This window comes from Emydura macquarii, unplaced genomic scaffold (assembly GCF_026122565.2).
Source record: "Emydura macquarii macquarii isolate MOO-44397 ecotype Brisbane River unplaced genomic scaffold, CSIRO-AGI_Emac_v2 contig_2935, whole genome shotgun sequence".
In the NCBI taxonomy this organism is placed as follows: domain Eukaryota; kingdom Metazoa; phylum Chordata; order Testudines; family Chelidae; genus Emydura; species Emydura macquarii.
Window position 1 is genome coordinate 414298 of NW_027133072.1, and position 23046 is coordinate 437343.

Here is a 23046-nt window from a genome sequence, read left to right on the forward strand (position 1 = left end):
GGGACCCGCCAGAGCTGCCTGAGCCCAGTGGACCGGAGGACCCAGCAGGGCCCTGTGACTTGGAGGAGCTGCCATCCGCTGATGGCCCCGTGGAGTTCCTGGACTGGTGGGACTCCCACTAGCCACCTATCCTGGGGAATCTGAGGACGACCCCTGGCTCCAGGTATGCTGACATATTAATTTTAGGTTAAGCCCCAAAAGATTGATAGGTGACTTCTGGTGAGCTTTTATCATGTTTGTAGGAATGTTTATTGTTAATATGTTTTCTCTGTAATGTTTCCATCGTAGGGATAAATGTGCATGTTTATAAAGAGCTATGTGGTAACTTGTTACTTCTGTCATTTACACCTCTTCATAGACTTTGAAGAGAAAGCAAAGCACAGATGCTGGCCTGTTCAGACTGTCTGGTTTGCTGGAAATATCACTGTTTAAGCAGGGAACTGTGAAGTCTGATAAAACCCGTGGTCAGGAGGAAGAGAGTGCGTACTCAAGACAGGAGATAGATGAGGAGCTGAGAGCCGAGAGTGGGTGCCTTCCAGGGACCACAGAAGGGGAACACAGGTGCAGTTGTCCTGAGTTGTGACAGGTCTGATTAAAAAATTAACACTATGCAGTATCAGTAGAGCACACATTAAATGGATTAAGTACTAGCTAACTGACAGATCTCAAAAAGTGGTAATCAATGGGGAATCATCCTGGAATTTGGGTGTTTCCAGTGAGGTTCTGCAGGTACTGGCCCTAGGCCTGATTCTAATCAACATTTTTTCATCAATGATCTGGAAGTAAATATAAAATCATTGCCAACAAAATGTGCGGGATGGTAAATAATCGTTAAAGGAGGACAGGGCAGGCGTACAGAGTGATCTGGATTGCTTGGTAAGCGGAGTGTATTAAGGCAGCCAAATGCAAGGTCATATTTCTAGGACGAAGGAATGCAGGCTGTACCTACGGAATGAGGGACTGTGTCCTAGAAAGCAGGGATTGTAAAAGGACCTCGAGGTCATAAAGGACAAACAACTGAGCATGAGTTCCCATGATGCACTGCAGCACCATTTCCATATAGAAATATTTCTGTGTGTGGGTGTTTGGTATCTGACCACAAAAGCATGTCCTGTGGAAACCAGACACTCTCTGTGGAAAATGTCGTTTTGGTGATAACCCAATTTTCAGTCTGAACAGCGCTTTGACGGAAAATGTTTGGTCAGCACCGGTGTCTAGGTGGCCCTGCCTGGAGTAGGGGAAAAGGGGAGCCTGGCAGACCCACTGGGAACCTCCTGAGGGGCAGAGCTGCAGCTGCCCCTCCCCTTCCCCCCACTCATGGAGCCAAGGGTGTGTAGAGCCATTTCTCCCCGAACAGGGCCCCAATGTGATGTATGAACTCCAGGCCCCCACTCAGTGCTGCCTCCAGCTGGTAGCTACACTCCTCACAGCTCCATGGCTGCCAGCTTCCCTGCTCTCTCTTCCGCCTCCCCTCCCCCTGCCCCAGGGGTTGTAAAGGGATGCAGCATGTAACTAAGCAGCCACAAGGTCTGTTCAAGAGGCCACCCCCACACACGAGTGAGAATGGGATAGAAAAGGTGGGTCTTCCAAGCCCCACCCAGCCAATAAAAGCCCCAGCCATGTGAGACACCAAAATTCCTGAGTTTAAGACCAAAAGAGACCATGAGATCATCTGGTCTAATCTCATGCAAAACACAGGCCAGAGAATTTCCCCTTTGCTGTGTGCACCATGTAGCACCCTTGACCTGGGAAGCATTTGCTGCACATTGGCTGAAGCAAAGGGAGGTTCTCCCTCCCTGGGGCAGAGTTAAGGTTGTGGGACTGCACCGGGTGGGAGTCATCACCTCTACTCTGAGTTTCCTGGTTTTCCAACACTTGGGTTTTGTTTTTTCTTCTAATCTTCTCTAAGGGAGAATCTAAGGGACACCATAACCTGCCATGTCCCAGTTTGCCAGAGCCTGAGTTTAGGAAGGAACCCAGGGCTCTAGCAAGAGCCTGCTGTCATAATCCTCACTCCCTAGAGGGAGTCTGCACAGGATCCTTACCTGGGTGGCACAGTGGAAGGTCTCAGGTGTTCTGACTGAAGGAGCGGGCGGCACTGCTGTCTGCCCAGGTGGGGTCTCAGGAACAGGGTGCGGCCTGGAGCAGGATTCTCCCTTTTGTACATTTAGCTCAACTTGGGTCTTTCCCCACAGATTGATCTCAGGGACTAAGCTTCCCCCTCTGGATTCCATCTGTGGACTCAACAGGAATGGGTGGACATCCTGAGGTGTCCTAAATAAACCTTCTTAAGAAAACGGGATGTTTTTCTTTCCCCTACTGAATAATTCTGCCTCACACTACAGTATTGAGTTGTCAGGCCTCAGAAGACCTTTTAACCTCTAGCCTAGGCTTTCACCCTCAATATTCCTTTGGCTAGTCTTGTTGAACATACACCTGGCACTTTGAACCGCACTTTCCATTGCCCCTCTGCTACATTATTTTTCTCTCTCACAAAGACTGGTCTCTGTCCCCTACCAGAAGGGGAATGTAGCTATTTTTCTCAGCTGTCTTTTCAAAACTACCCCCACCCCTTCTCAGTATTGCCAAATCTACAGATTCAAAAATCATAGTCCCCCAAAATATAAGATCATTTAAAAAAATCTCATGATTTTTTAAAAGTAATATCTGTTGGTTCTTTTCATTTGCTCTCTGGTGTCTTTTCTCTGCAGCCTCAAGGTCTATAAACTTACTTTTTTTTCCACCAGTGGAAGCTGAGATACATCCGTAAACACATGACTCTGGGAACTAGGGTTTTAATAAAACACCAAATATTGCAAGACCGGTGATAAAACTGTGAGGAGAGTAACACTGCTTATTCCACTTCCTTAAAAATATTACATTGTACAAAAACCATAAGCACAGCCTTTTTGTTTTCATGTGAAAAAGTCAGAAACAGTCTTGTTTGTCCAGTAGAATGGAGCTGGTCAACAATTTTCCAATGAAATTGTTTTTCCATCAAAAGATATTGAACTGATTAAATCAAAACATTTCTCAGGAACATATTGACTTCATTACAATTTTCTATGGAAAATTATTGAAACATTTACATCTGATTTTATCATTTAAACTATATTATATTATAATCCCCATCACCGGACAAACACCTATCTGAGATGGTCTACGTTTACTTGGTCCTGCTTCACCTCAGGAGGCTGGACTAGATGACCTCTTGAGGTCACTTCCAGCCCAAATGTCTATGGGTCTATAATAATATGATATAATGAAATATAGTCAAATTATAACATTAAAATAAAATGTTTAGACCTTACCAAAACATTTCAATAATGTCAAAATGAAATTTTTCTCGATATTTCATTTTCTGAAAAATTCAGAGATTTCTACTTTTTGTCCCGAGTAGGGATGAAATGAAATGTCAGAATCTTGGAATTTTCTGTGCAATGGGAATTCCGTTTGTGACAAACTCTCCTCTTGAGGAAGGTGCACCTTAATACATTGTATTTCTCTTATGGTAAAAAATAGCTCAAACTACACTCCAAAGCCAATTTTCAGCAATTCCAGCCAATGCAGATAAAAATTACATTTCACTCTTTTAACCACACTTGACACATATTTCACCAGCTTTAATCATATTTGCACAACGAGGGAGAATGCAGCAGGTGAGTTTTACAAACAGTGGTGGGTATAGGGGCTTGGAAGGAGGAGGGTAACACTGATAAATGATGATGTGGTTACCTGAGCCAGCTACATCACAACAGAGCAAGAAAGGATTCAATGATGGAATAGATTTGGCGGTTCTTGTTTGTTTCTTTCATGTCTACCTATTCTATTGGTTACAATTAGTTTATAGATACTACTTTGTTCAATAATGTAGTTGATTATCCTCTACCTAGTGTGAATGACTTTTCTGCCTATTTCCTTTTTTTAGTTCCCAAAGTTCACCCTTTTCATAGGTGTGAAGGTCATTGCCCCAGCGAAGTCCTTATCCACACACAAACTCACATAGGTCTAATTAAAATGGTGCAAACACCTCAAGCTAAACCAAGCCAGTCAAGGTTGGAAATGATATCAGAGCACCCACACATACAGCTATGGCAGTTAAACTAAATCCGTTTATAATCCCACCTTTAATTAGGGCTTGTCTACATGGGAATATTGATTGACTACCACTATTCTAGAATAGCTCCTCATGTGGACCCTAAATCCAGAATACGAGTGTGTCCATATGGGGTGTCATTACAGGATATATGTAGAACTTTATATTCACAGTCTCCCTTATTCTGGAATAGCTTCCCTGTCTGGAGAAGCCCTCAGACTGGGCTAAATTTTTTCTGTAGAGACCAGACGTAATCAATTTAGGCTAAACCAAAATGAGCCTGGATTATAGCATGTTCACGCAGCCTAAAATCATCCTGTAAATGAAATGGTTGTGAATGAGCCCTTCTGCACTGTACCATCTGCAGTAAAACCTGGACTCTGGCAGAGGCTTTGCCCTCATTTGGAAGGCGATTTGGGAGGTTTGTTTACCAAGTGGGTTCTCTGATGAGCAAACAGGTTTGATTTCTGAATGAAGCTTCTCCCGCACACGGGGCATTCATAGGGTTTTTCTCCTGTGTGGATCCGCTGATGCCTACTGAGGTTCGAGCTCTGAGGGAAGCTTTTCCCACAGTCGGGACATTTATAGGGATTCTCCTCCGTGTGAGTTCTCTGATGGGAAGCCAGGCTGGAGCTGTAGCGGAACCTTTTCCCGCAGTCAGGACACTCATGGGGCTTCCCCTCCATATGGGTTCGCTCATGGGAAAGAAGGCTTGCGATCTGAACAAAGCCTTTCCCACACTCAGTGCATTTGTAGGGTCTCTCTCCTGTGTGGATTCTCTGGTGGGTCATGAGGTTGGAGCTCTGGGTGAAGCTCTTCCCACAGTCAGGACACGTGTACGGTCGCTCTCCCCCATGGGTTCTCTGGTGTCTGATCAGGTTGGAGCTCTGGCTGAAGGCTTTCCCGCAGTGCGTGCATTTGTAAGGCTGTTGCCCTGTGTGGGTCCTCTGGTGTGTAACAAGGGTGGAGCTCCGATTGAAGCATTTCCCACAGTCTGGGCAGATGAAGGGTTTATCGCCTGTGTGGGCTAGTTGGTGCCTCAGGAACCCAGAGCTGTTCTTGAAACATTTTGTGCAGTCAGGGCATTTATAGGGTCTCTCTCCTGTGTGCACTCTCTGGTGAATGATGAGGTTCAAGCTCCGGCTGAACCTTTTCCCACACTCCTCACATTTGTAGGGTTTCTCTCTGGCACTGTTGTGGCTCCTCTGATGCAGGCTGAGGGCAGAGGTGCAGGGGAAGCTTTGCCCACATTTACCACAGGTGAGTGATCTCTGCTCAGCAGGGTTTCTTTGCTGGACAGCTTCATGGAGATTCTTGTCCCCTCTTTTCCCACGAGTGGATTTACCCAGTCTTGCCTCTGGCTGGTTTCCATGCTCCCTCTCTGGCCTGTGCTCACTCTCACAAGCTTCTCCCTGCTCAGGGCCCTGGGAAACATCTCCTTCGACTCTTCCCAGTATTGTCCCATGCAGTTCCACTTGCTCAGAACCTTTCTGCTGAGAATTCTTCTCCTCCTCTTCACTCACCATCCCATCACCTGCTGGGACAGAGAGAGAATCCAGACAGGAGTCATTCCTTGTGGCTGTGGAAAAGGGAACCCCAGAAAGGGGAACTAATCACAATATCTGCTGGGGAGACGGAAAACTCACGAGATATATTTCCCACAATCACCTCTTCAGAGGAATGTATGGAGGGTCCACAGCCAGATATCAGATTGGATTGATTTGATCACCAATGACCAATTTAAATTCTACTGGGAGGGTATGCAAACATATGTGTATTTGTGCAAGTATATTCACATTTAAATTCTAGTGGGCTTTTTGGACTGATATGGATTGACAGCTGAGAGTGTGGTCTCTGCCCCCTGGCAAGCCCTGGCATATATGCTACCTCCACCCCAAGGATGGATTGTCCACTCTGCCTGTTACCAGATCATCCTGGCTGACTTCCTGCACATCACAGGCCACCAGTACAGCTCAGCACTCACACACAAAGCCCAACAACCAGAATTAGACCAAAACATTACAACACACAGGCAGGGCTGTCCCTAGGGTAGGGCGGATCAGGGCGACTGCCCCGGGCCCCATGCTTTGGGGAGCCCCGCTCCAGACCGGGAGGGAGGCAGGTGGCGGCCAGCTGCAGCCCGCCTTCCAGCTGGGAACAAAAACTAGGTGGGAGGCAGGTGGCTGCAACCTGCCTCCCAGCTGCACGCTGGACTGGGCGGGAGCTGGACAGTCATGTACTGAGCGGGCCAGGCCCCCGGGCGCTGGCCTGTGGGGGGGCACCGGCCTTTCACGATGTGCAGCGGGGATGAGGGACTCAGCCAGTCACTCCCAGAGCCTCTTGCACTCTCTGTCCCTGCTGCATATCATGAAGGACTGACCCGGCGTCCTCCCCAGGCCAGAAGGTGAAGCTGCCCCATCTGAGCCAGTGCTGGGCTGCGGGGCTGGAGCAGGAGAGCTGGGTGCCGCATGGCTGGTAAGTGTGCGGGATGGAGGGCGGCAGTGGAGCCTGGCCAGAGCTGGCTGTGCCGCCCTACACAGTAGGAGGTAATCGGCATGTTCCCCCATGCCCCATCCCACAAGTACAGATTTCCCCCTCTCCCCCGAGGCAGCTGGGGGGCGGCACCATCTTGTGGGAGCCGAGGACACCTCCTGCCCTGTGCAGGGGGGGTCTGAGGCCTGAGGGGGAGGCACAAATGAAGGCTTGGCCCTGGGCGCCAGAGACCCAGGGTATGCCACTGGAGCTGGGCTGGGGGGCCCACACAGTGTGCTTTGCCCTGGGCTCCGCACCCCCCTAGAGAGCCCTGACAGGAGACTAGACTATTATGTGTTACAGGCAGAGAACAGGAGGAACTGAGGTTCACCAGTGCTTGAGGCCCCCGCAATGGCAGGGGAATGATTTAAGTGAGATATACACAGATAACCCTGGCAAGTGACCAGTACCCATACGAAGCAGAGAAATGTGGAAAAACCCTAGAATCACTGCCAGAAAACTCCTTCCCAGCCCCAGATATGGCGATCAATTAGACCTTGAGCATGTGAGCAAGAACTAGCCAGCCAAGCACCTGACAGAGAGAATGCTCAGTGCCACCTCAGAGTCCTGCCCTCTTTGGCTAGTGTCCCATCTCCAGCCATGGCCATACTTCAAACGAAACAGACTAAAAAAGCCCCCCAATCTCCCAGAATACATTGGGAGGAATCTCTTCCTGACCCCTGAGCTGAAGCCCTGAAGCATGTGTTTTAGGAACATAAGCCAGAAACTGGAAAGGACTCCAAGGCCAACTGACCCCTTCCCCCTGCCATCACATGTAATCCCACAGCACAATCCCACTCATCAAACTGTCCAGCACTCTCTTAAAACGAATTAAGTTGTTTGTCCCCACAATCAGTATTGGGAGATTGTTCCAGAACCACATCCCTCTGATGGTTAGAAACCTTCTTTTAATGTCTCGCCTGAATTTGTTCATGGCCAGTTTATCCTCATTTGTCCTTGTTTAATGTTGTCCTTTAGCCTAAATAATTCTTCTCCCTCCCTGGTGCACCCCCCAATGTATTTATAGAGTAATCACATCCCCACTCAGCTGCATTTTGCTAAGCTAAACAAGTCAAGCTCTTCTCTTCTAGTCTCCTCTCAGAAGAAAAGTCCTCCATTCCCCTGAGCATCCTACCAGCCATACTTTGCACCTACACCAGTTTGAATTCCTCTTTCCTGGACATTGGTGACCAGGATTGAACACAGTATTCAAAGGAGGTCTCACCAGTGCCTCGCACAATGACATCTGCACTTCCCTTGCTCTAGTGGAAACACCTCGCCTGATATATCCTAGGATCGTATTCGCCTGTTTTGCGGTCAGGTCACATTGGTGACTCATAATCATCCTGTACCACTTCTGAGCCAGAAAACCCTGACTGACATCTCTTGCCGCTTTCTCTGCACAGACAGGCCGTGCTGAATTTGGAATGAAAGAGGTGCCCAGGCCCAGGCAATGTGTTTACTTTCATAACGGATGCAGCAAGCCGAGAGGTGCTGGGGCTCAGCCCTGGTTCAGACAAAGCACTGCAAACAGGGCTCACGGGGCCACCGCAGTTCAGGGATCCTTGGCACAGGCTAAAAAAGGACTTTTGCAGGAAAAGGTTGATAAAGAGATGGAAGCAGCAGCCCCTTGGGAAGCCACCATTGATTTCAATGGGATCAGGATTTCACCCTTGTTTGGGGCAGGAGGTGCAAGACCTGGAAGTGACTATTCTATAGCATCTATTCATGTTGAGAGGAGCATGGATGGGAGCTGTGGGCAATCTTCTTGCCTGGGAGTTATATTCCTCCCAGCTTCCCCGGCCTCTCCCTGTGCCTGTTACTTTGGGGGGGGGGAGGGGGGGGAAGGGCGGTGTGACAGAGGGGTGGGGGACCTTGGACCTATGGGAAGCTCAGTCCCCAGCCCTGCTCCTCTTGCTGCAGACCCGCACAGACACACCTGGCAGGATGCGTTTTGGAGCTGAATGTGGGGTGGGGAGCGGCCCGGCTGGGGCAGGTGGGCGCTGTACGGGGATACTGCGGAGAGTGGGGATGGGGGCAAAGTGCAGACTCAGCCAGCGAACCCCCAGGGCTGGGTCCTCAGCTGATTCCCTGCACGGTCGGAGCAACGGGGCGCCGGGGGGCCTGGCTGTGAGAGCGAGAGCCTGGCTGTGTCCGTGCGTGGGGGCAGCAGCTCCGGGACCCGCAGACACCCGGGAGCAGAGATGGGGCGAGGAGGGGCCGTGGGCGCAGAGTCACTTTCCTGCACGACCCCGGCACTTTCCCCGGGTCTGTCCCCTCACCTGCAGTCTGCGGCTCGGGAGCTGGTGTCGGCAGAGCCCGGGGCTGCCCCAGGGGCTGGTTCCAGCCAGCGGAGAAAGTCCCCCGGGCTGGGCACAGAGGGGCGCTGGTGCAGGGCTCTCCCCGCACAGACCCGTTGGGCAGCAGCAGCTGAGCCGGGCTCCCAGATCACACAATGGAGACGGGCGGCAGCAGCGGCGTCTGACCCAGGAAGTTCAACCCCCGATGTGCTGCTGAGTATTAGAGCAGCAGCAGCAGCCTCCCCCCGTAGCAAAGGAGCCCTCTGGTGTTGCTGGGTCATTTCGTTAACCCGCTCTCTGCCGGAGCAGCCGGGTTGCCAGTTTTAAGTGGAGGTATTCCTGGAGGTTTCCTCACATGGCATCATCTTTCATTAAAATTAATCTGTAATTCCTGGAGGGTTGGCAATTTTCAGTGTCTCCAATCCCAGCTGAGGCTTTTCTCCCCCGTGGGTAGCTGGAGTGTGTGGGTGTGTGATGACAAGTAGGGCAGAGACTCTTTGTCTGAATTATCCCCGCACTTGATGCTGCTGCAGAGGGAAAGGGAGCAGATCCCTGAGATCTGTACTGGCTCCCATTCCCTCCAGTGCTCAGACACACCCTGACTCGCACCTCCCACCATGCGCCTCTGGATGCAAATAGACACTACAAAATACTCACTCCCAGGTCTTCCACCTCCTCCCCCAAACAAGGGTGAAATCCTGATCCCATTGAAATCAATGGGGGTTTCCAGGGGTCTGCTGCTTCTGTCTCCTTATCAACCTTTTGCAGGAAAAAATATTTATTTATTTATTTATTTTCCCTGTGCCAAGGTTCCCTGAGCTGCGGTGGCCCTGTGAGCCACCTGCAGGGCTTAGTCTGCACCCGGGCTTGCCAGGGTTGAGCCCAGGCACCTCTGGCCTTGCTGCATCAGTTATGAAAGTAAACACATTGCCTGAGCCTGGGCACCTCTTTCATTCCAAATTAAGCACAGCCTGTCTGTGCAGAGGAAGGGGCAAAAGATGGATTTTAGACAGTATAAATGAGAGGCTCAGGGCTCCTGCTATCCCCTGGGCTGGAAGAGTTCCAGAAAGTGCCATACGTTGCAAGAGGTGAGGAGGTCCCTGTCCTGCTTGATGGCCCAAGACCCTACATCCCAGTTGGGAGAGCCCACGAATATCTGTTTGTCCACTCTCCTTTTTGCTGTGTTTTCCCTATAATCTGGAGGGAGGGGGAAACTATAGAATGTTGAACATGTATTTACATCTATAGTGTTAATATTAGGGTGGGTGGATAGGTCTTCATTCAAGAACCCCCTGGCAGATCCCCTTCTAACTGTCTAGTCAACGTCTGCCTCAGACCAGATCTAGCATGCTAATGTTGAGGCCAATGTAACATTTGTTTTGGATTTTAGAGGGGAGAGGGCAAAATACCAGAAATCTAATTACACCGTTAACTGTAGACCAAGCGCTATTACTCCATCATGGATTTAGAAGGCCTGATTCTCCTCTCACATGCATCAGTTTTACTCAGCTTTGACTTCTGAGAATCTGCTCCTGATTTTACATCCATGTGAGGGAGATCAGAATCAGTCGCAGAGCACTACAATGATATCTAGTGCTTTTCATCAGCACAGCTCAGAGCACTTTCCAAAAGAAGTCCATATAGAATCCCCATGTGACAGATGGGGAAACTGAGTCACACCGCTGGAAAATAACTTTCCCAAGGTCACCCAACAGGCCAGTGGCAGAGCCAGGAATGGAACCCAGTCTCCTGAGTCCATTGCTCCATCCACTAGACGACACTGCTTTGAAGAGAAACCCTCACTGAGCCACTCAGCTGTGGCCATTTGCTGTAATTTATGTATTCTTTTAGATTCCAAGACATGACCATCATCATGTCTAGTTCTCTGCTGTTACACATAAAATATACATATGATGAAATTGTTTCAATGATCCCACATAACATATTTCCCCAGAATTCACTGAGATCAGGTTGTTTACCTACAGTCCAGGCTATAGAATTAATATAACTTATATTAATCGGAATAGAATGTAACAGAAATCAGGAATGTCAGTGAGCAAACAGAGCTGGTGCTATCACACTGAGTGGAGCTGTTTTTAGCAGAACACCTGGTTCTCTCACTGTCATTGGAGTAGGGAACTAAGCACACCAAGCCCATGCCAAAAATGTCAAATCCCTGCTGACATTGCCCATAATATGGAAGGAAACAGACGACCCCCACCCTTGTACCAAACCCTTCCATTGACTCCTTAGGGCCAAACCCCCAAACTGCTTCCACGCTGGGAAGATGATTCCTGGCCCCATAGATCTCATTGCCAGCACATTTCTCCAGAGACTCAGCCTCACATTTCCATATCTTGACTTTAGCAAAGCTTTTGATATATCTCCCACACGATTCTTTTCAGCAAGTTACAGAAGTACGGGTGGACAACTGGACTATAAGGTGGATAGAGAGCTGTCTAGATCATTGGGCTCAGTGAGTGGTAATAAACAGCTCGATGTCTAGTTGGCAGCCGATAACACGTGGAGTGCCCCAGGGGTCGGTGCTGGGGCCAGTTTTCTTCAGTATCCTCATTAATGATCTGGAGAATGGAGTGGATTGCACCTCAGCAAGTTTGCAGATGACACTAAGCTGGCGGGAGCAGTAGATACCCTGGAAAGTAGAGATAGGATACAGAGTGACCTAGGCAAATTGGAGGATTGGGCCAAAAGAAATCTGAAGAGATTCAACATGGACAAGTGCAGAGTCCTGCAATTAGGACAGAAGAATCCCATGCACTGCTACAGACTGGGAACTGATGGGCTAGGCAGCAGTTCTACAGAAAAAGGACTGGGGGTTGCAGTGGACAAGAAGCTGGATATAAGTCAACACTGTGCTTTTATTGCCAAGTAGGCTAACGGCATATTGAGCTGCATTAGTAGAAGCATTGCCAGCAGATGGAGGGAATTGATTATTCCCCTCTATTCAGCATTGGTGAGGCCACATTTGGAGTATTGTGTCCACCCCTCACTGCAGGAAGGATGTGGACAAATTGGAGAGAGTCCAGTGGAGGGCAACAAAAATGATTAGGGGGCTGGAGCACATGAATTATGAGGAGAGGCTGAGGAAACTAGGCTTGTTTAGTCTGCAGAAGAGAAGAGTGTGGAGGGATTTGATAGCAGCCTTCAACTACCTGAAAGGGGGGTTTCAGGGAGGATGGAGCTAGGCTGTTCTCAGTGGTGGCAGGTGACAGAACAAGGAGCAACGGTCTCAAGTTGCAGTGGGGAAGGTCTAGGTTGGATATTAGGAAAAGCTTTTTCACTAGGAGGGTGATGAAGCACTGGAATGGGTTGCCTAGGGAGGTGGTGGAATCTCCATCTTAGAGGTCTTTAAGGCCCAGGTTGATAAAGCCCTAGCTGGGATGATTTAATTGGGGTTGGTCCAGGGGGTTGGAGTAGATGACTTCCTGTGATCCCTTCCAACCCTCATCTTCTATGATTCTCTTTCCTAATTTCTCCGCATCCCTCCTGCTGCTTCTGTGAGCCCTCCCCAGGAGCTGTGCAGACAAATCAGATATAGATTCCTTGTTCTATTATATAAGTTAGATAGAGGTAGAGAGAAATTTTTCCTTTACTGTTATGGTAATGGTATAGCACTGTTTAGTGTGGCATAAGTGGATTCCATCTTGTTAGTTTCTTAAAGTGAGCTCTTTCCTAAAACTTGTACTATTGAATCTAAAATATCTTGATAAATTCTCTTTGCGTGAGTGAGGACTGTATGTGCAGGGCATAAAAAGACACCAACCTAAACTGCTCTAACAACAGAAAGGGGAGTAAAGACCCAACTGCCATCCTAACTGGGCAGGCCACCTCAAATGCTCTGTCTAGGGTCACACTACAAGCAACCTGCTCCATTTCCCCTCCTGCCTCCATTTACTGGAATGGTCCATAAACTGCATAGAGCCCTTGCCCATTTCTGTGCTTTATTAAGTTAACAAGCATTCAGAATAAAGTTCTGAAATCCATCCATTCTCCAGGCCTTTCCTGCCTGTTGTCTCATTTCCCGAGTTCCAAGTTTCCTTGCTGGAGCCCACTCTTCCCAGGCAGCTTCTGTGCTCCCTATAAACAGTCTCTGCAGTGTCTTTCCTGTGTTAGCAGGCAACGCCCAGCCCTTCCTCACCGAGGAAATACCCTCATATCAGGGTCTTCCCTGCAGGAGCCTTCCTCACTCTAGAATTTCCTGAGCTCTTCCACTCCACTCTTTAAAAGGAAACAGCTAATTTAACTCACATGTGCCCCTTCAACCGCAGGCCCTCCAGCCCTTAGTAGGTACCCTGCCCTGTTATAAGAACTCCCAGCTCATGGTCATCTCAAGTCCCGGCACTGGTTGCCTCTGATAGCTCCAATCAGAGTCTCAGATGTGTCCTGCCCACTTACAAGGCCACCTGCCTTCAGCCACTCATTCCTCTTCCCAGAGACCCATGAGGCTCAATGGATCTTGGGTCCCTATGAGGCCATGACTATCAAACCTATTCAGCTAGCTCTCCCCTGGTCAACGAGGGCCCCTTAAAGGGGACTCTAATGATCATGGCTGCATCATCATTAGCCCTTCCCCCTTGTGTGCAGCAGGCAGGGATGGATATCTGAGACTCCTCGAGAATGAGAGAAGGATTTTACATGGATCTAGGGCTGTCCCAGGGTATCCCCAAAATAAAAGGATCCTGGGCTGATGGGCACATGGTCCCAGGGACTTCCCAGAGTCCTGGATGGCAACAGAGGGCACATTTCTGTGGGGCTTTGTCTCTGGTTCATTCACTCTGGAGGTTTCTCTCTGTTCAGGAAGAAGGAAAGGATTCTGACCTGACCCAGATCTTCCCACCCCACTCACATCCTCCCCCTTTTCCTGTTTCTGTCCTCAGAGCGTGTGTGTGTGTGGGCAGGGAGGTCATTAGCTGTGACCACCAGAAGGCTCTGGTTATTGCAAGGGGAGAGGACGGAGGCAGGAAGGTCTGAGCAAGTGGAACTGCATGGGATGGTATCGAGAAGAGCTAAAAGGACCATTTCCCAGAACAGTGAGAAGCCTGTGAGAGTCAGCGCAGGCCAGAAAAACATGAGGGAAACCACTGAGGGAGACACATGATAAATCCACTCATGGGAAAAGGGGCCAAAAATCTCCATGAAGCTGTCCAGCAAAGAAACCTTGCTGAGCAGAAATCACTCACCTGTGGCAAATGTGGGCAAAGCTTCCCCTTCACCTCTGCCCTCAGCCTGCATCAGAGGAGTCACAACAGTGCCAGAGAGAAACCCTACAAATGTGAGGAGTGTGGGAAAAGGTTCAGCCGGAGCTTGAACCTCATCATTCACCAGAGAGTGCACACGGAAGAGAGACCCTATGAATGCCCCGACTGCACAAAATGTTTCAAGAACAGCTCTGGGTTCCTGAGGCACCAACTAGCCCACACAGGCAATAAACCCCTCATCTGCCCAGACTTCAATCGGAGCTCCACCCTCGTTACATACCAGAGGACCCACACAGGGCAACAGCCTTACAAATGCACGCACTGCGGGAAAGCCTTCAGCCACAGCTCCAACCTGACCAGACACCACAGAAACCACATGGGAGAGTGACCGTACATGTGTCCTGAAAGTCAAAAAGGCTGTTCATATCTCAAGCCTTCTTTTGCATGAGTGAACCCACATGGAGGGCAAGCCACACAAGTGGCTGTAGAAAAAGGTCCCACAATGGATCCAGCCTGGCTTCCCAGCAGAGAACTCACATGGAGGAGAATCCCTATAAATGTCCTGACTGTGAGAAAAGCTTCCCTCAGAGTTTGAATCTCAGCAGGCACCAGCGGATCCACACTATAAATGCCCCATATGCAGAAGAAGCGTCATTCAGAAATCAGATCTGTTTGCTCAGCAGAAAAGCGACTTGGAAAAGAAACCTTCCAAATCCACCCCAGGCCCCAAAGGAAGGGAAGGCCTCTGGCCAATTCCAGCTTTTACTGCACATGAAACAGAGCTGGAGGGAGAGAGTTAGGGCTAATCCACAGCCATTTAATTTGTGGGGTGATTTTAACCTGGTTTAGTAGGCTGTGTGAACGCTCTCTAATTCAGGCTCCTTTTCTTTAATTTAAATTGGTTAAGCCTGCTCTGCACACACAGAAAGTTACCATAGCCTAAGGGCTTCTCCACATACAGAGATTATTCTGGAATAAGGAAGAATTTGAATTTCAAGTGCTATAATTATTCCAGAGTGAAACACCCTATGCACTTTCTCCTTTTCTGGAATTAAGAGTGTCCACAAAGGGTGCTATCTGGAATAGTGATAGAAGAATACTGATGCTGGAATAGTGATACCAGTCAGTTTCCCATTTAGACAAGCCCTAAAGGTGGGATTATAAACTGATTTAAAGCAGTGCAGTTCCATCTGGGCTTGGCTTGGTATAGCTTGAGGGGTTTGCTTACTTTTAATCAGACCCATGTGAGTTTGTGTGTGGATAAGGAATTACCTGGGGCTCTTGTCCCCATCAAAGGGGTGAACTTTGGGGTCCCAAAATTAAAAAGGAAACAGACAGAAAAAAGTCATTCACAGTAGGTAGAGGATAAACAATTACATTATTGAATGGGGCAGAGGCACAAACTCATTGTAACTAATGAAATGAGTAGAGGTCAAAGAAATAAACAAGAGCCCCCACATCAACTTCTTCATTGAATTCTTCTTCACTGTGTTGTGCTGCAGCTGGCCTAGGTGACCACGTCATCATTTATCAGTGTAACCTGCCTCCTTCCCAGCCTCTTCTCCTAATTCTTGTTTGTAAAATCCACCTGCTGCATCTTCTCACACTGGCGAGATGTGATTAAAGCTGGTGAAATGTGTGTTGAGCGGTTGAGACAGTGAACTGTGATTTTTAGCTGTGTTGGCTGGAATTGCTCGGCCTCTGGGTTTAGTTTGAGCTATCTTTTACCAAAACAGGAATACAATGTACTAAGTTGTACCTTCCTCACGAGAAGAGCTGGTTGAAAAATAGAATTCCCATTCTACAGGAAATTCCAAGATTCTGAAATTTTATTTCATCCTGAATCAGGACAAAGTAGAAACCTCAGAATTTTCAGTGAAATGATGTATTCCCTTTTTTTTTTCTTTTTTTTTCTTTTTTTTTTTTAATTTTGACCTTACTGAAACCTTTCATTTTGAATACAGTATAATTATAATTAATTAATAATGTTGAGATGAAATGTTTTGATGATTTCCAACAGGAAATGTAGATGGGGACTCCAGGCTACCAAGTGGCAATAGGATCATGTTTTGAACATCTACCCAGGCTGCTGTGAGTGAGGAGAAAAGCCTAACAAGAACTAGCCACTGGAAGCTGAAGCCAGACACATTTATATTAGAAATAACCAGTGAGAGTGATTATCACTGGAATAGGCTCTCAGAAGAAGCAGTGGATTCTCCATCTCTCGATGTCTTCAAATCAAGACTGGATGTCTTTCTGGAAAATATGCTTTTAGCCAAACACAAGATATTTGGCTCAATACAGAGGTAACTGGGTAAAACATAAGGGTTTGGAGGACAGACTAGATGAACTAATGGTCCCTTCTGGCTTTAAACTCTATGAATCTATTAAGTAAATCCTTTAATTATTCCAGACAATAATAATGAAATAACCCAGAAGAAAGTGGCTTCCTCAAAATATAGCCTGAGAGTGGCCAAGTATTGAGAGAGGTTGTAACAACTTCCAGGTTAAAACACTGGATGTCAGGTGTCACCCAACACGGTCACTTTCAGAGTGGGTCAAAATTTTTCTGGTGAAATGTTTTTCCATTGGAAAACACTGCTTTGTTAAATTGAACCAGTCTGCAAGAATGTGTTGATTTTGAGGGAAACCAGGCAGGTCTCTGGTCAAACCCACATGAATAATTTCCTGTCTGTCTGCCTGCCCACCTGTCTCTTTGGCTGGCTGCCAAGAGCCAGGGATCCCAGAGTTTCCAGGTTCCTAAAAGTTATGGGAACATAGCCAGCATATTTCATTTTGAAAACACCAAAATCCTCCTGCTGCAGAAATATTGTGGGCTTCTAGTCTGTGAAAAATGTCAAGTGCTGAGATTTTCATCAATTCGGCACAATTTTTTCCCAATCCTCTAATTTCTGGGCAGCATCGGACGTCCATTTCACAACCACCTGTACTCTCAATATTTTTCCAGTCTGAGGAGAGTAACGACGCTAGCCTCTCACAAACAACGGAGTGTAGCCATTGCCCCAGACCTAGTGTCTTTCCCTCTTGGATCATTTAGGCTTGATTCTCAGTGGCACCATTCCAGAGCGTGGTGCTGTGTAGGGGTGGGGTTTTAGGATGGAGCTGTTTGTTCTTCTCATCCCATTAAACTGGTTCAGGCCTTGTGGGATTAGTGGGAAGCTGGTAAACATGGTATTTTCACAAAGAATGAGGAGTATCCCTCTCTTTTGATTGCACCCCTTGATTTCAGGCCACTCCCCAAGCTGCTCCCAGAGGCAAACTGTCCTGGATCCTGGTAGAGCATTTCCCATCCTGGACCCTGAGGTTGCCAGGCTGTCACTGGAGACACCCTGGAGCCTGGCAGAGAAAATCCCCCCAACAGTCTAGCCCCACAGCCAGGAGATGATTTCTCTCTGCTCTCTCCCTGCAGTGCTCCTGAGTTAGATCCTGCAGCTCTGGATCCCTTTGGTGGAGGAGTTTCCTCTCCCAGTGTGAAGAATGCAAAACTTGGGGGAACCGGAGCCAGGGGGCAGGAACTGCTGATTGTGTCCTCTGTGACTAGCTCCCCGAGGAGTGTCTGGGACTCTGCTCCTAATTCTCTGCACTGCCCCAGCAGCCAGTGCTCCCTGTGGTAGGAGACCCCTTCCCATCACTGTCTCTCCTTCCCAGGCTCTTGGGCTCCATACTGTGCTGTCCCTGCCTGGAGGAATGCTCACTTTCCCTCCGTCCCAGAAGGGTCCCTGGGGCCGATTCCTCCTGAGTTAACTCTTTCCCTGCCGCCAGCCCCAGATTCCCTCAGGGGAACCCTGATCTGGAGTGAAAGGAACAAAGTGTTTGCAGCTCTGGGATCCTTCTGGGGGTTGATTTCACTCAAACCAGTGACTCTGGAGTGCTCCCATGGGCCCAGTTATTCCCTGGAGTGGAGAATAGACAGGCACAAACTCTGAGTGCAGGAAAGACCCAAAGGGAGGAGAGACGAATGAACAATTCTAACTATCACTAATACTTTGGGCACTTCATAAACAGGAGTTAATTCCGATCTCTGATCTCAGCCTGCTGCCTGAGTTATGTGGCTCTGCCCCAGGGGTAGGGTGGATATGCTGCTGGTTTCTGCTCCATGGTTCTGTGTCGAATGTGATTCCGGCCAGCAGGGTAGGAATTGATGTCACTTGGGTAAGTCTCTGGATTCTGCAGGTCTCTGTAAACTGCAAGGTGACCTGGCTAAATTTGACAATATCTCACTGAACAGGCCTCACTCTCTCAGCCTTGAGATTCATATACACCTGACATCAAACACAGCCCCCTCCCAATCACTCACACTCCAGCACACATGAGAACTTCTGGAATGACCCCAGTTCTCTCACAGTGGTGTAAATCATTGGTGTCACTGGGGCTCAGTTCCCTCTCATTCACCCCGCTGTAAATCAGGAGTAATCTCACTGCAGTCAGTGGAGTTACACTGATAACAGCCTGGTTGAGCAGCCACCTTGGGATGTCTTCTGGATTCCTGTCCATTGTGCCAGTCTTAGTTTTCTGCGGGCACAGAGTATCTAGAATTGCGCAGAGTGGAAAACCACCCATCCCCATCTCCTGTGCATCCTAGGTACTGCAGCAGCTACCCCCTGCTTCCTAGCACTACTGAGACAGAGGTCAGAGGGAGTGTGATCAATTTATTCAATTTTTGTACTTGGAGAAAAAAAATACAAGCGGGGGAGGTTTACGGAACTCTCAGACATTAAGGCAGATTTTCAAAAGTGCCTAACAACCCATTTCACAAGGGGATTTAGGGAGCTAACTGCCACTTTAGGTGCCTAAATCCAACATTTAAGTGTGAATGGCAATCACAAAACCTCTGCTCACCTGCCACCTGACCCTGTAAGAACCTAAATTTCTGTCAGGGGACATACACAATGGTGCCACACAGCTAACAAGCTGCTCAGAGCCCTTGCTCATATCTAAGTCCTGAAAGGATTCTCAAGCTAGGCATTCCCCCACCAACTGGGCCTGAGCAGAACATGTCTAACCCACATCAGCAGCACTTGTTCCCATATACCCAGTAGATTAATAGTTTCATAGATTTCAAATGAGACCACTGTGATCTAATCTGACCTCCTGTATAACAAAGGCCAGAGAACTCCCCCCAAATAATTCCTAGAGCAGATCTGTTAGAAAAACATCCAATCCTGATTTAAAAGTAGTCAGTGATGGAGAATCTGCCACAAGATTTGGTAAAGTGTTCCAATGGCTAATTACTCTCACTGTTAAAAATCTATGCCTTATTTCCAGGCTGAATTTGCCTAGCTTCAACATCTAGTCATTGGATTATGTTAGACCTTTCTCTGCTGGAATGAAGAGACCATTATTAAATATTTGTTCCTCATGTAGCTACTTATAGGCTGTGATCAAGTCACCCCTTAACCTTCCCTCTGTTAAGCTAAATAGATTGAGCTCCTGCAGTCTCTCATTACAAGGCATATTTTCTAATCCTTTAAACACTGTCATGGCTCTTCTCTGAACCATCTCCCATTTATCAACATCCTTCTTGAATCGTGGGCACCACAACTGGACCCAATATTCCAGTGGTCACCCCAGTGTCAAGTGCAGAGGAAAAATAACCTCTCTAGTTCTACGCAACATTTCCCTGTTTATGCATTCAAGGATGGCATTAGCCCTTTTGGCTACAATGTCACAGTGGGAGCTCACGTTCAGTTGATTAATCACCATGAACCCCAGATTTTTTTTAGTCACCACTTCCCACAATATAGTTCCACCCTATTGTAAGGCTGGGCTGTAATCTATATTTTTCTGTTAGCTGAGTGGCTGAAGTGCTTAACTCCAATCCTGAAGACTGTAGGTTTGATTCCTACACTGGTTTTTGGCTTTCATTTCCTCTAAAGAGACTGGTGGTTAGAGATGGTGGGAATTTTTTTAGCAAAACATATTTTCATTTTAAATAAATGCCTGGCTTTGGCCCAGAACATCACCACCAAAAAACTGTTTTTGAAATTATTTTTCCTAAAATTTTCTTCAAAACTTTGTTTCCCATTTCCCAGTTTTGAAATAAAATAAAAAAGCAAGCTTTTTAAAATTTTGATTTGCTTCCTTCTAAAACTCTAAGAGACTATAGGACCCCAAAATAACTAATTTTATGAACATTTATTATTTCAAAAATGGAGAACAATAAAAGACAAATGCAACTTTTTGATTGAAAATGTCACAACAAATTGAAAAATAAAAAATAAAACAAAAATTTCAAATTTTTCCACAATTTTCCCTCTTCTCTGTTTTTGACTAGTCAGTGATGATACCTGAGCCCTTCAAATCCATCAGAAGCCAGGGCCTTTTCCCCAAACGAAAGGGAGCCAAGGCTGAGAAGAGGGAGCCCTGAAGTTGGGCAGACCACCAGGGTAGCTTCAGAGAGACAGAAGCCCCAACACAGCTCCAAACTCAAAGCTCCAGTCAGAGTGGCACTGTCAGCTGCCGACACAAGGCATCTTTATACTGCCAGTCAGGACCTCAGGGATCTTGCCAGGCCAGCATCAAGAGAGGAAAGATCCTTGTCAGGACAGGACTGCCTACCCCTGCCCGCTTTAGAAGTCCCCATTCCTGGTAGAAGCAAGTAATGGGTGAAGCTGGGGACTATCTCACAGTCACTTAATTGGTGTAGGCTCCACAACCTCATTTGTACTTAGAGACTCAACAGTTCCAGAGGGAATCTTTTCCCAACCTACTACATAGTCCCTGGCACAGCCAGCTGACAAACTCTTTTGCACAGCAAACTGAGCTTTTTGCCTCTGAACACTCAGTGTTACACATGAGGAGTTAATTGTCGTGTTGATGGGGATGCATTCAGCGGGCACAGCTGGCATTGGGTGTATACATGTCTGAGGATGCATTCAGCAGGCAAAACCAGCATTTTGTGTATATGATATGTGGGCGGGAGGGCTGGCAGTGTTTGTCTCATTGTGTTGCACTAAGACATCTACCATTTATCAAGCATGTATTATTTTCAGCTCTCCTGCAGCCTCCCTCCTGCTCCATCAGTTTAAATAAAGCCACATCAGTCAGGCCCATCCCCTACTGGTGATGTTGCTCTCCACTCTGGCTGCTTATCGACTTCCTTCAATGTATGTGGGGTTTCCTTGCAGAGTCTCCTATTCTCAGAGTGGAGAGACTACATACCCCCAGGTTGGGGCACCATACCCAGTTCCCAGAATGATCCTCCACCTGGGGAGCCCCCACCAGGTTCCATTCAATTCCTGTCTCCTCCTTCCAACCCAGAGATGTCCCAGGACAAGGAGGTGGTGGAGGCACTGCAAAAAAACAACAGCACCAGTATCCTCTGTTTCCCAACACTGCCCCACAATGATCCCAGCAACAGGCAGCTTCCCCTCCATCTCCCAACATACATTGGTCTCCATCCAACCTTCACACCATGTACTTCATCGCAGATTTGAATGTGGCAGGGCCCCAAATGTGGAGGGTTAACTCAAGTGGATCCTTTGATGTCTAACAAGGGCTGAGCTCCGGCCGAAGCTTTTCCCACAGTCATGGCACGTGTAGGGTTTCTCTCCTGTGTGGATTCTCTGGTGGGTGATAAGGTTTGAGCTCTGGCTGAATATTTTCCCACACTCAGGGCATTTATAGGGCTTCTCTCCTGAGTGGGTTCTCTGGTGTCTAATGAGGTCTGAGCTCTGGCTGAAGCTTTTCTCACAGTCGGGGCATTTGTAGGGTTTCTCCCTGATGTGGGTTCCCTTATGTCTAATAAGATCTGATTTCTGGCTGAAGCTTTTCCCGCAGTCAGTGCACTTGTAGGGCTTCTCTCCAGAAACATGAGATTTCTGGTGTCTAATGAGGTGCCTGCTGTCATTGAAGCTTTTCCCACAGTCACAACACTTGTAGGGTTTCTCTTCTGTGTGGATTCTCTGATGCTGAATGAGGTTTGAGCTCTGACTGAAACTTTTCCCACAGTCAGGGCATTTAAAAGGCTTTTCTCCCGTGTGAATCCTCTGGTGCACAGTAAGGGCTGAGCTCTCGTTGAAGCTTTTCCCACAGTCACACTTGTAGGGTTTCTCTCCTGTGTGCAGTCTCTGATGGGTAATCAGCCTTGATCTCCAAAGGAAGTTTTTCCCACATTCAACACATATGTTTGATCTCTTTCCACTGGTGTGTCTTGGCTGTGCAATTTCTTTGGGCTTCTTGATTGTCTTGCGAGTAGACTTACTCACTCTCTTCCTTAGAGGGTTTCCATTCTCCATAACTGGCCCACTCTGACTGTCACAGGCTTTTTCCTGTTCAGGACTCTGAGAAATGTTCCCTTTGTATCTTCCTGATACCCTCCCTTGTGATACCACTTGCTCAGGACCTTTCTGTGAAGGATTCTCCTCCCCTTTCTCCCTCACCATCCTATCACCTGCTGGGACAGAGGATCCAGACAGGAGTCATTCCCTGTGCTGGTGGGAATGGGAACCCGAGAGAGGGGGATGGGAAGGGGTTTTTCAGAAAAAACAAAATCAAACCCCAAACTATAAATCCCTGTTGGTAACATTCAAAATCAGGAACTGAGTTCCCTCAGAAAAGTGGGTATTAGGGAAAACTCTGCTTCAACAGGCTGAAATTGAAAATAAACAAATTCATGCTGGAAATAAGACATGCATTTTTAAGAGAGAGAGTAATTAACCACTGGAACTCTTTACTAAGTCTTGTGGCGGATTCTCCATCATGGACAATTTTTAAATCAGGATTGGATGTTTTTCTACAAGATCTGTTCTAGGAATTATTTGTGGGAAGTTCTCTGGCCTGTGTTATACAGGACATCAGACTAGATTATCATAATGGTCCCTTCCAGCCTTAGACTCTATGAATCTCATGAGAGTACACAAAGGAAAGGTTAGTGGCC

At 47.7% G+C, this 23046-nt stretch overlaps 1 protein-coding gene across 2 annotated transcripts in view; it reads right to left on the reverse strand.

The window, feature by feature from the left end:
- Positions 1–22647, reverse strand: part of LOC137167545 (zinc finger protein 271-like) — a 65948-nt gene extending 43301 nt beyond the window's left edge. The window contains exons 1-3 of one of the 2 annotated variants that reach the window (XM_067569763.1): positions 21637–22647; positions 18561–18564; positions 4588–5281 (exon numbers count right to left, since the gene is read on the reverse strand). In XM_067569763.1, the coding sequence (XP_067425864.1) occupies positions 4588–5281; positions 18561–18564; positions 21637–22552 (1614 nt within the window). In that variant the 5' untranslated portion in view covers positions 22553–22647. The remainder of the gene's footprint in view (positions 1–4587; positions 5282–18560; positions 18565–21636) is intronic. The other variant, XM_067569762.1, reaches the window with a different exon arrangement.
- Positions 22648–23046: the final 399 nt, after the last annotated feature.